The 15,435-nt window shown below is 39.3% G+C and overlaps 1 protein-coding gene across 8 annotated transcripts in view; it reads right to left on the minus strand.

The window, feature by feature from the left end:
- TNIK (TRAF2 and NCK interacting kinase) overlaps positions 1–15,435 on the minus strand; it is a 363,557-nt gene that overhangs the window by 48,892 nt on the left and 299,230 nt on the right. For all 8 annotated transcript variants that reach the window (XM_019735248.2, XM_019735239.2, XM_074327892.1 and 5 more), the window contains 3 exons: positions 9,772–9,936; positions 6,547–6,786; positions 3,795–3,901 (listed from right to left, as the gene is read on the minus strand). In XM_019735248.2, coding sequence (XP_019590807.2) covers positions 3,795–3,901; positions 6,547–6,786; positions 9,772–9,936 — 512 coding nt within the window. The remainder of the gene's footprint in view (positions 1–3,794; positions 3,902–6,546; positions 6,787–9,771; positions 9,937–15,435) is intronic.

The following is a 15,435-nucleotide window of genomic DNA, read 5'->3' on the forward strand; positions in this document are numbered from 1 at the left end:
CCCCGAAAATAAGACCTAGCCGGACCATCAGCTCTAATGTGTCTTTTGGAGCAAAAATTAATATAAGATCCGGTCTTATTTTACTATAAGACCGGGTCTAATATAATATAATACTGGGTATAATATAATACCAGGTCTTATATCAATTTTTGCTCCAAAAGATGCATGAGAGCTGATAGTCTGGCTAAGGTCTTATTTTGGGGGAAACACGGTAACAGCATCTCATGATGCTAAAGAGTGAGGATTCTGGTGCAAAAGCTACCAGGTTTCAATTGTTGGCTCTGTCTCTTACTAATTTTGTCACCTTGGGGAATTTACTTAACTTGTGTTCATCTCAGTTTTCTCATCTGTAAAATGGAGGTGATTATAGTCACTACCTCAAAGAGCTGGTATATGGTTTAAATTAGTTACCATCTGCAACGTACATTGAACAGTACTCTGCATATACAGGTGTTCCAGAAGTGTTGACTGAATAACGAAAAAAAATAATAAATCGCCCCAAAGTAGAAAGCAGGGATCCACAGGGGTGGCCCAATAACAGTGTGTTGACCAACTGAAGGCAGCACAGCTGTACCTCCTCCATATCGTATCTATTTAAAAACATGTTTTCTATAGTGCTCTTTTTGATTTGGTGGCATGTGCAGACAGTGGCAGAGTGACACAATAGGCAGTTTTCTATGTGAGAAGAAAAGCTATTGAAAATAGTAAAGCTTTTTTCCCCCTCAGGTTATAGGTGCATGCTTGTATATGTCCATTTTGACTCAAGAGTCTTCTTTCTCTTCAGAGTACTGAATAGTTTATTGATTAAAGCACACTGTTTCCCAAATTATCCAAAACACAACATACATTCTGCAGTTACTATATAATGTCTTGCACCCAGTAACTGGAGTTCATTAGTACTGAATTCAGGAAGCAAAACTTCAACTTCTTAACCGTTAGGCTCTGCCTTCTTTTTCTTCACTGGTTTAGTACAATAGTGGTTTCTCATTCACACCACAATCTACACAGGCAGAATGACTTTCCTTGTGGCTGTTCTCCAACTGGTGACTCAAGAAGTAGAATTGTGACCCCAATAATACCTGTAGCCTCAAAGAGCAGCAGGTATATTACATCCTCTGACCCATGGGCCCCAGAGTCAGGCCGCCTTGTCTGAATCATGGGGTCCCAGGGTAACATGTAGGTCCTGCACATAGCGGGTCCTCAATATCTATTGAGGAAATAGCAAAGGAAATAGAAAACATAATAACAAGACATCCTGAACCTGGCCCTTATTACACATGTAATCTTTCTGGGGATCCATTCTAACTTTACTAATTTTCTAGTGTCCCTTCACAGTCATTTGGAAAAGGCTGGGAGGACAAAAGGAATACTGACCAAGTATAAGAAGTATAGCTTAGAAGCATTGTAAAGGATGAATTATTTAAAAGCAATCTTTTTTTATGGCTTTATGGATGGGCAGCTGTCTGACAAATGGTACAAAAACAACTCTGAGGACCCCATTAGGACCATCAGAAAGTAGGAGAGTCTCTGTGTTACAGTAATGGTCCCCAGTGAATCACATCTCCCAGTGTCCATGCTCCTGTGTGTTTCCTTTATAGTATATTGATTCAGGGCTTGACCATGTGATTTGTGGTGGCCAATGGGACATTGGCAAAGATGATGCAAGCAAAGGCTCGAAAAGCACTTGTGCTTTGGGGCTTTCCTCTTGGAATGCTGTCCTGAGATCGCCAAACAGTAAAGAAGCCCAAGATGAAACACCACATGAAGGTGCGGCGGACCCATCACCTCGGGCAGCTGCATGAATTAGCTCAAAACAGACCAAGTGAACTTCTTAGTGAACCCACAGAATCGTGAGAAATAATAAATTGTTACTATTTCAGGCCACTAAGTTTCAGCGTGCTTTATTATGCAGCAAAGGTGAGCTCAAGTTATATCTGCCACAGAAAATAAATGAAATCCTGAAGCTTTTAAAAATGCAATCCAATGCAAGGTCTGATTCACATCTTAAACGTTGGTCACTTGAAGACAGGGGATGTAGCTAGAAGCAGACATGTTTGGTAGGATTGTTCCATGTGGCAGAGATGGGGATTCTCCATCCTCCCCATTCCCCATAATCCCTCTGACTTTCACTGTAGGTAAGTAATCATTACCTTTTAGCTCAGTCCCTTCCTACTTTCTTTGTAAGCACAAAATTGCTAGGCTTCATACAAAGTCTGCATTCTTTGCACAAGGTACAAAATGTGTTTCTGAGGAAAAAGTACATGTTTTGCAAGCCACTGACCACCAAATGTCAGCTATCTTGGGCCCTGACGTCATTAAAATAACACTTTGGGGGAACAAAGAGCTGCTTTTCATTTGACTATGTAGTGATAGTTCTCCCTCTTTCTTTTTGGTTGATAGAAGGAGAGAGACTTAAAGTTGAAATGATGCTTGATATATTGCAACTAAAATTCTAAGCATCCGATTTAGTGAACACAGCCTCGAGGACAGAGTTCAAAGGAGAAGCAGCACTGATACCTAATTGGGGCTTCTAGTTGCTTGAAGAGAGCTACTGAAAATGTTCAGGCTGGCTCCCTGGTCACTGGACAGCCCTGTCTTCCTCATTCCTCCTTAGCAAAACCAGCTCAGTGTGCATCTGACAAGTCACTGGGAAAAAAATGGCTTATTCAGAGCTTCCTGCAATTGGTAATTCCACTCAGAATGGGTTAGCTTCTTTGCCCTAAAGGGATTCATGTTCTTAGCACAGTTCCATCTTATTTATGGACTGACCCCTTCCTAAGGATTTTCATGTGAAGAGGAAAATTAAAGCTTTATGATTAAAAGCAGTTCATATTTTAAAGATATGTATAAATAATCATAACCTTTACTTCCAGTCCCTCCTTCTCTCTTACTAGCAAGGGACAGTCCTTCTCTTATTGTGAACACAGTGAGGAATAAAACAGCCTGCCCAAGCTCATTGTTTTTATAGTCTCAGCAGAGGCCATTTGCTATTTCAGTTGGTCCTGAAAGGGGGTGTATTCATCATGAAAAATCTGAAGGAAGCTTGACGAACTACAGCAGCCAACAGCATCTGTTACCACATAAAATCTGCTCAGACACTGTAAAGATATTGTTTACTTTCCAGCTTCTCTTGAGACCTCTACACCAGCTGGTAGGTGGATGCAACTTCCTGACTATAGGATTACACATCGTTGATGGAAACTTCTAGGAGAGCACAGAGCACCCTGGAAGCCTAACTGTATTTCAGTAACCCTCCATAATGCCAAAGAGGGAATTTCCTCTTAAGACCTAGTCCTTCTGTAATTTGCCATGCTGGGGAAACTCATTACCGATCATTATTGCATTTCTTTGGCAATTACTTTCTAATATCTTAATGGTTCTTGACTTGATGGTAAAAAATCACCTCAAACTATTTTTGTTTTGTTTTGTTTTGTTGACTCCATGAAATGGTCTCTGAAGTAACAGTTTGGGGAACTACAACCAGACTTATATTTATAACTTTACTTCCAAATTTTAAAAACTGTTAGGTAAGGTATGATTGGCTTTTGGGTCGTTTCATTCATTCACTCACTCACTCACTCACTCACTCACCCACGAACCCTCACTGTACACTGATTTCTATGAAAGGCTACTGCAGAAATAAAAGGCCTGTGTTCTGGCCCACCAGAGCTTACAGTCCAGGTGGCCAGTCAATATGCCTCTGAGGTGAAAAAAGACTAAATTTATTTGTAGGAAAGCAATTGGAATGATAGGTAGGGGCCTTCTCTTTTCCCTTCACCATCTTTCTCCTTTACCTTGCTCTGATGGGTTGAGATCCTAGTCTGGGTCCCAGAGCACTACCATTTCCAGGAGAATTCTTTCTGGCTAATGCTGGGGATATAGAAGTTGTTCTTTGAGGCACCTGAAAGAAAAGCAGAATTCAGAAATATTTTCCATAAAATAGTTTCCATAAGCTACTGCCTGAAAAGCAGCCCACTTCTTTTGAAAGATTTGCCAGAGGTCACAGAAATTACCAGAAACAGGTAAGAAACATCTTTCATTTCTCAAAGAACTATTTAACTCCTTAAATAAAATCAAACAAAAGGTGCTGAGGCACATTCAACAACCATTAATGAGTATGGTCCTGACACAGAGGAGACGCGCTGGGATGAATACCATGTGAAGATGGAGGCAGAGATTGAAGCGATATGTCTATAAGCCAAGGAACGCCAAGGACTCATGGTAACGACCAGAAGCCAGGAGAGAAGCATGAACAGATTCTCACGTAGAGCCTCCAGAAGGAACCAACCTGCCAGCATCTGGATTTCAGAATTCTAGCCTCCAGAACTGAGAGAAAACAAATTTCTGTTGTTTTAAGCCAAAACAAACAAACAAACAAACAAAAGGAGTATGGTCTTGAATTCTAAAAACAAATTTAAAAACAGACCAAGCTAATCATTTTCATTCACTGAGTTTAAATAATTGACCTCCTTTTGTGCAAGAGTGGTGGAGACCAGAAACTTCTTTAGGGTACCATACGATCACCTCATCATTGGAAACTGCATCAGGTGGGAGCCATCCAGATAAACCAAGTTCCATTTTTAGCTCACATCACAACTGATAAGCAGATAAGGAAATGATGAAATGTGGTGAGCAACTAGAGTATCAGGCTAGAACTTGGGACATAAGCCATGTCAGTGAGCTCAGAGAAACTACTGCAATAGAGCCTGCAATCAACTTGCAATTACTAATTAAAAACAAACAAACACCAAAACACAGTGCTTTGGAAGATCAATCTGCAAATGTAAAAACAAAACAGGATCAACTCTGAAAATACTAAAAGGAGCTTCAAAAAGACTGTAAGTACCGATCAGGCTAGCAGGGACAGTGGGAAAATGCATCATTAGTGTATCTCGCAAAGGACCTAAGGTAGATTTCAAATATTCCTTATTTTATGAAACATTTTTAATGAAATCAAATATGATAAGTGTATTAAAAGAGTTCAACGTGAAGGGAGAGTAGAGGAAAAACTTACTTTATGAAAGTGAACCAGGAAATGAAAATGTAGATGTCTCGTGATAGCTGATTGGGTTAAACATTTGCCAGGTGCTTCAATGTCTATTCATTTCTTTTCTTGGGGAGGTGGGGGAGGACTCTTTTAAAGTCATTTTGTGTTTGTACTAGATATTTAAAAAATATACTTTGTTCTAATATTATTAATATGTTAAATGATGTTAACATTAATATTGTGTTGGTTATTAGAATACATTTTAAGATAAAGAGCTAGAAAAATGAGTCAGTGAAGTGAAGCAGAATGACCAAATCAGTGCTCCCACCTGCTCAAATTAAATATTACCACTACCATTTTTTCCCTTTCGTTTTCAAAAATTAAATAATTATAGAGAAGAGTCTAATGAATTAATAAAACCTGAAATCTTTGTATTGATCTAAATTTTTCTCCCAGAGTTATAAATGGATGCCTGCATGTTTTTAGAGAATGGACCAATGTCATCCATTTTCAGTATCCCAGCTCCTGGGTCTTACTCTTCTTCCCATCCTGTTTTCCCTATTGAACTTTGCTCCCTTAATGATATTTTCTCATGGCATCTCTGCTTCCACAAGAGGAAAACACCAACAAAAAAACATTATCAGATATTTTCAATTTCAAAATAATGGAAATCCTTTTATATAATATGTTTTTGAGGGAAAGGTGAGGAAAAATACTGGAGAATCACTGGGTTAAAAAGCGTGTTTTTTCCCCCTTCTGGAATCAACAATGGCATTGATCCCTGGAAACTGTGGGACATTGCATTTGTCATAGCTCCTATGCTGAGTTCAGAAGAAAGGGGAATCCTGAACCAGGAAGAATGTGGTGCAAAAATTTCTCCAGTATTTTTGTGCAATTCTTCCAGGCTTTCTGTAGTGAGATGCACAGCCACATTTCAGGACATTTTTTGGAATGAGTACCAACTTGGTTTAGGCCAAAAAGAAAACAAAAGAACCAAACCCAGGACTGTTCTGTCCAGTGGGATGACTGGTCATTTTACCCTAGTTTTAACCTTAATAATTAATTAAGGTTGGAATTAAATTATGACATGGCCTAGTATTCTAGGAGCAATACTATCTTTTGAATACCTGAAATCTGTTTTCACTTTGAATTGGTAAAAATAGAAATAAATAAATTTTCTACTGTTTAACTGCAAGTTTTCAATCTGTCTAAGAGTAAATTCAGTCACCAATGAAAATATCCATTATTCTGTTTCTTAATATGGATAGTAAAATAACAGTGTGGAAGGCTTGGGGGTGAGAATTCTAATTCTGAATACAGGGTACATACTTCCAAGTCATCCAATCAAACTGAACCTGTTTCTTTGGGGAAAATGCAAGTCAGAAACGATAAATGACAATCCAAGTCCTAACTTGGGAATGAGGAGTGACCAAAACAGACGTGAGAAGGGACCATGCTTTGGCATTATAATGTCCATTATTATGAAATGTCTGGAATTGGGGTAATAATAATGAACAAGGATGACAGTAATGACGATAAGAACACCCCAGGAATGTTACCTTTGGTGGAATGTCTTCTTCCTGTCGTAACCAAGAGCTTCGGTCAAACTTCTCAATGCGAGTGGGAAGAGGAGGGTTTTCCGAGGTGGGGTCCGAGTTCTGGCGTGGCATCTCAATGCGGTGAGAGGTCACGTTCAGAGCCTCTTGAAACCCGGACAGGCCCTTGGTGGGCTGCTCATGCACTGACTGGGAGGCGGTCAAAGCAGGTCCCTGGGATTTTACAGCTACCAGATGTGGGATCTAAACATCAAACCAACATCAGAGTGAGTTTATTAGAAGAAGGAACAGATCAGCTAGTACCTCCCTCGGTGGAAGGGAAAACAAATTTTAGGGCACAAGAACTGGAGTGCATAGAGCCCGTGACCGCTAACTACAACCCGCTCTTAAAAGCTCTTCAAAATTTTCCATTTAGAGCTATCGTTACCTTACAGCTGAACCAGTGTTCCTGGCAAAAAGTTAAATGATTTATTTGGGGCTGCTAAGACGTCAGTGAAATACGTGTGATGATAATACCAATAACTATTTTTAGTGAACATTTATTGACCAGCAATACATTTACAAGCACTTATCTTCTAATAATATTAGAAAAGTCATTCATTACAACCCCTAACCTGGACTTTAGGAAGTGCTATTGCATTGTAAAACAGAAATTGCCCTGAATACCTTACTTCTTATGAATTCACTAAATCCACCATGAGGTGGACACAATTATTTTCCTCATTTTTTCACAAGAATGTAATGTACAGAGAGGTTAAGTAATACCCTAGATTTCACAGCTAATACGTGGTGCTGGAGCCTGGATTGGAATCCACACATCCCCTCCCCGCCTCATGCCTAAGTCCTGATATCCTGCTTTGTGGCTCTTACCACCTATGCTATTATAAACCGCTTAACACCAGGACACTTCTTTCAGAGTTGTAAGTCTCACAATTTGGCATGTGGTGACATTTTTCATGCAGTAAAGACATGTAGTCTTTTGGTGGAAATGTGGTGCTTTAAGATAAATCATTAAAATCTAGATTTTAGAGTAACTTTTGCCATTATTAGCACTGCTCACACTTCATTGTTCAAGCTCTGTAAGCTTGTCTCTTCCTCCATCACGAAGGTAAGCTCCCTGTGACATTGTAGCTCTGAGTCGAGTACTATGCCTGGCACGTGAAAGGTGCTCAATAAATCTTGGCTGGGGAAACATTTAAAATGTTTTCTAAATTCAATTGTTAATTCCACAAACATTCATTTAGTATCTGCTTTGGACAAGTGAACTATCAGACTCTCTTTGGCCTGAAATCTCAGTGCCTAGACTGCTGGGTAGGCATTTCCCCAGCCCCCCCACACCAGCCTGGCCCCATTCCTCTTGCCTGGAGCAGGTCTTATCCTGGAGCAGCCCCACCCCAGCCTCTTCAGACCCTCTTTAAACTGAAATCTGGAATCTTATTAATTATTGTTCAGAGAAAAATCCTCAAAGTCAAGTTCAGCCTAATGTTATGCTTCAATCAGAATAACACCGTAACCGTATATTAATGTTAAATATCATTAAATATATTAAATAATAATATAAAAACAAGCTATATTTTAAAAATATGTAGCACAAAACAGAACCTACTTTAAAAGAGCCAAAGAAATAAAGATAAAAATCAAAGCACCCGAAGAACACTTAATCCAATTAGCTATCACAGAATATCTACATTTTCGTTTCCTAGTCACCTTCATAAATTGTCGTAAGTTTTCCCTCCACTCTCCCCTTTTACACAGTAAAAGAACCTTAAAAGGTCAAAGTTAGAGGTTTCATTATTTTTTAAATTTCTTTTGTGTTTAAGTATAGTTGGTGTACAATCTTATATTGGTTATATTAGTTTTGGGTGTACGATACAATGATTTGACATCTCTATACCTTATAATGTGATCACCCCACTAATTCCAGTAATCACCTGTCACCGTGTAAATTTACACAACATTATTGACTATATTTCCCTTCACTTTTTCACCCATCTCCCAACCCCCTCCTATCTGGCAACCATCCCTTTGGTCTCTGTCTCTATGAGTCTGTTTTTGTTTTGCTATTTTTTTTTTTTTTAAAGATTCCACCTATAAGTGAAGCCATATATTTGTCTTTCTCTGCCTTATTTCACTTAGCATAATATGCTTAGGTCCATCCATGTTGAAACAAAGCTAAGGGTTTTAAAAGAGGAAGTTTGTGTGTTCAAAGAGAAGTTCCTATAAAAATGTATCCTATGGAAGGTCAGGCATGGAAAAATTACATGCAAATAAAACCAAGCAAGTACAAGATATGCTCAGCTGTCTGGTACTGAAAAATCTTGAACCTCATATAAAGGCAAACTTAAAACCAAGAATCCTTGTTTTTAGCACTACTCTTTTTAACTCTGGCTCACACAGCATGATATATTTCAAAGGTGACCTCAAAATATTTTGTGGAAGTGTTAATATAGGTAGATGCCTGGAAGAAATTTAAGACATTTGGGTGAAAACAGCTGCATTACCTGTATTTTTCACGAAATTCCATACTTGTCTCACTTCATTTTTGCTATACATAATCTAAAGAGTCCTCTAAACCTTCCAGAAATGTCCTCTTTTTCTAAAACTGGAGTAACCTTTTTCAAATAGCTTCTAACAGTGGTTCTCAAACTGAACAGTGCATCAGAATCTCGTGGAGGGCTCGTTAAACCAGACTGCTAGGCCCCACCCCAGGTCCGAGTGAACCCGAGAATCTGCATTTCTACCAAATTCTTGGGTGGTGCTGATGCTGCTGGTCCAGTGATCATACTTTGAGAACTAGTGGCTTTGAAGACACAATTTTATCCAAGTCCATTTAATTTTTCTGGTTTCAGGATCATGCCAAAATCCCAAGGAATAAACATAATGTAATAGTTTATATATCAAAGGTCTATATGAATTTTATTTTAGTAATTAAAACTAAAAAGATGTTTATTTCCACCTTGCAGAAACTTCCACGGGTTTCCAGAGAGGCTGATTTACCAAGAAGTGACTTCGTGGTTGGCTCAAAGTTAAGGATGGTACTTTTTCTTTCTCATCTCTTCCTCTACCCTTGAAATACAGTGGGGCCTCTTCTGTGGCTATAGATTCTATATTAAGGGCCATCATTTGACTGGTCCTTCGCCTGAACCTATGTTACAATCTCCTGGGCTTTCCGTCGGTTTAACGGTCTACCCTACTGAAATGACCGATGGAATGAAGGGGAGAATGTACCTGTGGATCCACTGGTCTGAGCATAGGTGGGGTCCGAGCGGGCTGAACCCCACTAATACTGAAGGACTCCGACCTTGGGGGCAGGTTGGGGTCAGATATCCTGTTGGCAACCTTGTGAGGCATGGCAGGTGAGCTCTGTCGATTGAGCCTCGATCGCTCTTCTACCTAGAAACAAAAACAACAAAGAAGAGAGCTTCAGTGGATAGATGGAGAGAAGCACACTTACTTCTTAGTAAGGATGTTCTGCAGTCAGCTGCACAGCCATTTTTCTGTCCCTCTGGTCAATCTGTTGGAGCCAAAACTCTCTCTGTCTGCTCTGCATCAAGAATTTGTGAAAAGTTCTGTCAGAGTAAACACTAACATGAAAAACACACAGAATACTTAAACCATCACCCTTCCCTTATCTTGTGTAATTTTAGTTAGCTGCGAATTTGGGACCTGCTTAAGAGTTCATCTTACATTGATTGGGATATTATCTTGCTGACTGGTCATAAAGCCACAGGGTCAGTGAGGGAGAGACAAAGGGAACTACTGTATGGCAGGCATTATGATTGCTTGGGGAAAACAGAAAATTGCTGTGAGTTGACTCATGGGACAGGGAGGGGAAGACCATGGGAGGGCTGACGAGAGCATCAAGCTGAGCCCACCAACCCCTCCACTTCTTCACATGCCCGACTGATAGGAAGGTGAGAGTTCCAGGTACCTTGCTTAATGAGCATGGCTTGTCTTAAATAGACTTCCTCTATCATTTTCTTTTTCTCCTTGAAGGCCTTTTCTTTTTAGTTGTCTCTCCCTGCTCACTAAAGTACTTTACCCCTCCTCATTCTTTCCATTTCCAGCTTGGGCTCCACTACCTGACTCTCCCCTTCCTCCTCCCTATTTCTCCACACATGGTCCTCATTCTTGCTTCTCCTCCTCTTCCCCTCCCCCACTTCCACCCTCTCCCCTCTCTGGCTGTGTCCTTGTCATTCCCTTTCTTGCAGAGTTTCTCTCAGCCCAAAGCAGATGACTGATCATAAGTGTTTCACAGGGAAGGCTCACAGTGCCAGGAAGGCCCTTCTTACAGGTAAAAGTTACCTTTCAAACTTCTTTGCAGCAGATAGACTGTTTCAAAGGACAATTTTAAAGGAACATTTAGAATCGACAAGATGGAGACTGTTAGACATGATTTAAGATCAATTTTTAAAAGTCTAGGGTTTTTCTTCCAGATCCATCTTGTCATCTCCTTTATTTCTTTAGGGTCAACTTAACAGCTGTACATCTCAAACTCACCAGGGCAATGCACTCCACCCTAATGACCCTTAATTCCTAACTCTCTTCTGCTGACTCACTGAGTATAACAAGAGCCTGTCATGGAACCCACATGTGGGTCCTCAAGAAATATGTGCGTGTAGCTACTAAAAGTCTACTCATTTTACTACTTGATTTGAAATAAATAAAAAACTTATTCTTTCTCATCCTTCATACTCCATTTTGAATCTTTTTAGAGGCAAACTCAGTCTCATATACAAAATAAGTTTGTTTTCTAAACTTTCATATTAACTGCAAACATTTTAACACGATAGGAAATGCTACCGAACAGACAACGGCCCTCCTGCCTTTCCTTGGGGGTAATTTCAACATCTCTTCCCCTTCCCTGGCTGTGCAGGGTACATACAAGTGGCATCCACTGCAGGGTACATACACTGCTTTTGAAATTCCATGTCCCAGAAGCTTATCACATACCAAATGACATTAGCTGCAAAAAGTCAGGGATATCAGCCAGAACATACATGCTTTGTGTATGTGTGGGTGCAAAGTATTACAAGAGCAGTGATCATTTGCAAAAGCAAAGAACAAAGCCAGCTTCGAGGTAAGACCACCGAAAAGAGAGTCTGCAAAGACAGTAACAGGTCAACTCAGACCAAGGCATTCAATGTATTGCTTTTTCAACTCCTAGTCTCTTTAAAAAGACGGTGACTATTCCCAGACCACTAGACTCAATAAAATATTAGCCATTTTCTTATTCCCAGGGAAGATTGTTAATAAATAAATCACATGTCCAAGCACCTGTCACTATCTGAACTCCCACCATCCAAACCACTGCTGTCTGAACTCAGGAATGCAAGAGGTTTGGACACACTTTCAGATTAACATTTGGCTATCCAAACTAGAGCTGCTTGTTACCTGACATTCAGGAACCACATACTGGGAGTACCAAAAAAATGTATACAAGTGGACACTGGTCAACGTTGCTCAAGCAGTAGTTTGCCGTAATCAGAAGAGTCTGGACACAGATGGTAACTACTTTGAGCACCTCTTGTAATTGCAGAAGTCAAACGTGACTTGTATTCATCTTTTGTTATTGGTATATATTGAGTATTACAATTTTAATACAGTTTTTCTTTCTTAAAATGTATATACATTTTTTTGGCACTCTCTGTATATTCAGGGAATAAAGACTACTCATCATTATTATTTTATTAACCGTAAAATATCTTCAGTTTTAAGTACACATTTAGAGACAGCACATTAAAAACAACAGTAGAAAAGTATGTCCCCAAAGGTTCCATTTTGAGCAAAGAAACTATTTTTTGAGATAAAGACTTCCTTTGGCAACTATCAGCAACAAGGCTCCAGCAAAGAAAGCATCTTTGCCTTTAATAGGACCACAGGCAGCACAGGCCCTAAAGCTGTCATTAGAAATGAACAGGGCAGGAAGTGGGGTGCTGATTTTCATAGGTAATTAATGGGTTCGAGTAGACTATAGATATTACTAATGTGCTTCTAGAAAAATTTCTTATGCTTTGTATCAATTAATTTAGACACTAAATCTCACCATTACTGTGTTTCAGTCTGTACCATTCTGAAATACATGGTATAAATAATCTAACGTTACACTTTGCAAATTATGCCAGAATGGGTCCAGTACAGTGAAATTTCCTGGGTTGGAGTTTGTCCAACGTAAAGTTGAAAATTTATGAGAATGGCGTAACAAGGAGGCCTCTGGCTATACACTTTGTCTCAAAAAAATCCTTGTTCTAAAGTATTTAGGAAGACACTGCTGCCCATTGCTTTTGCACTAAAGGAACAGCATGAGTATTAGAAGAAAGACATCAACTGAAATAATCTAATAACAGTTTCAGATGGACAGAGGAGAAGCTACAGAGTGTATCCAGGAACGGGCCTTTCTGATTATTTTGATACTGGGGAAAGTGCTGTCTCCTGACTTATCACATCTTATGTCTACTAACTGAACAGGAGAGATGTGAGTGAGACAAAAGAAGAAAGCGTCTCCTGCCACCCCCTCCCAGAATAAGGATACATGTGATTGAAAACTGGAGTTCAATAAAGATCTGTTTCAACCTGGCTTGTACAATACTCCAAAAAAAAAAAAAAAATCTATTAGCTGAGCCTCTTCTCCAACCTCCTGTTGGACTTAAAATACCAGAAGTACCACCAAAAAAGAGTGTTCTAGTTGCATCAGACAGTGTCAAGGTGCCAGACCGTAACCACAAAAGATAGCTGTTACAAGGGATTTCATAGGTGAAGGGATTATCAATGAATATAGAGAACAACATTAGGAGAGAGTCATCAATTATACTAAAAAAGCAACATTTTTCTTATTAAAAGGACTGTTATAATATCAAAGCTAAAATAACTCTGCAGAAATGCTATGCTATTTATTATAGCATTATAGGGAGAAAGAAAAAATAACTATGGTCTCAGAAATAAAATTCTGCTCCAGGCAGGGCGATGCTGCCCATTGGGTACTATAGGTGTGATGTCTAAGGCCTCTGAGATGCATCAAAGCTACATACATACAAAAGACCTGAAAATTAATGTGTTGATTACACGATTTGAAAAATTTTTTTCCAAAATAAATAAAAATATATTTAAACATGTGTAAAAGGAAACGTTATATCAATGTTGACAGTCAAATTGCTTTGTACATTTGAAAACAATTTATAACTTACAATGTCTCACTTAGCAATAATGAATATTTGCTAAGAGAAATTCAAAACAAAATTATAGGAGTAATTTTTAAAATGTTGACAGCAAAAATATATTTATTACATCATATGGGTGGATTTTAATAAGATTTTATATGTGGGTTTCTGAAGGTCGTAGAAGACCTTACTTAAGAGCTAATATGTGGTAAACTGCACACAGTCTTTTGGGAATTCCTTTTTACTCCAACTGAACAAAACAGTTTGAACTTTTGTCTATACTGACAATGCTGGTGAAGGAGACAGAATCAACAAATAACTTTGAAGTGCTCATTAGATACTTTGACCCTGTGCTCACTGCTCACATCAAGAGTTGAGTCATTGGCAAAACCACATGGGCAGATGGTTATCGAGCAAGATTGGGGATATCTCTTCTGTGAGGCCCCTTTGACGTCAGGGAAGACTCTCACTCATACGGAACGCTTAAAATGCAGTCTTGTCTGAAGATAAGGGCCTGGACTACTTTTCCAACATCCACTAACCAATGAGTCCAGAGAAACACACAGATTCTCATATGAATGAAGCACAGAACTTAAAAGTAATGAGGTGAATCTTGAGCAAGCTGAGATAGGAAATGAAGAAGTGTGCATCACTGCGAAGAGGTGGGTACAGGAGATGGGAGTTGCCTGGGAACTGCTCATGTGAAATCTAAGCCAGAAACAACAGAGGTAAAACATTTATTCCTTGTGGGCGACAATGGCCTTGGGAACAAAACATAAATATGCTGAATACTGGATTTCATTTGCATTTGTGAAGTGCCTACAGTTTCAATGGCAGATTCACATACATGTCCATGACCCCGCAGACTACAAGACACGGAGTACGGATGGGATGCTATACCTCAGGAAGGCTATGACTTGTTCCAGGTCACACAGCAAGGAAGTGGAAGGACTTGAACTCACACCCCTTACTGCTACCTTCCAGGTTTCTCTCAAGCTAAATCTTAAGAGAGATAATCAGGGATGGAAGAAAGATGGGAGCAGAGCTGTAAACTCTCTAAATGGTAATTTAGGAACCTCCAATATAAAATAACTCTTACAAAGAAAACAACACATCAGTGTAGAGCAGAAAAAACCAAGTGGAGATGGAGAGTTCTTATGTCCAGGGATTTCAGAGTCCAATGAGCTGACAGGACATAAAGAGATATCCTGGCCCATCCTCAGCCAAATAAAACCATGGCCAGGTGACTGGCAGGCATCACAGAGAGAGAACATGAGAGAATATTAAAAAAAAAAAAAATACAGTCTCATGTAGTACTCATGTTGACAGAGCATTCTGTCACTGCTGCGTATTGGTGCAAAAAAGACACAAAAAGCATGAGGGTGGGGTAGGAAGGAACACAGTTACTGCCAGGCCCAGACAATCACACACCATTTTAAGGAAAGGAATCTGTTCCATTATTTAAAAAGAAGGAATTACAAGAAAAGGAATCATTATCATTCAAAAAGTGACAGTGAGAAAAAGAAATACCTTCAAATTTTGCTGACGTTTAACAGAATCATACTGATGTTTTCACAGAACAAATGTGACTTCCATCCCAAATCAGAAAAGGCAGAGAATTTGAAAGGAATGAAAATAGCACCCCCCCACAACACCCCGATCCTCCTTTTAATAGAGACATTAATGTTCTTTTTTGGTTGAAATCTGAGAAACAAAGGGAGTGTTACATTCAGGA

Source organism: Rhinolophus sinicus, linkage group LG01 (assembly GCF_036562045.2).
Source record: "Rhinolophus sinicus isolate RSC01 linkage group LG01, ASM3656204v1, whole genome shotgun sequence".
In the NCBI taxonomy this organism is placed as follows: domain Eukaryota; kingdom Metazoa; phylum Chordata; class Mammalia; order Chiroptera; family Rhinolophidae; genus Rhinolophus; species Rhinolophus sinicus.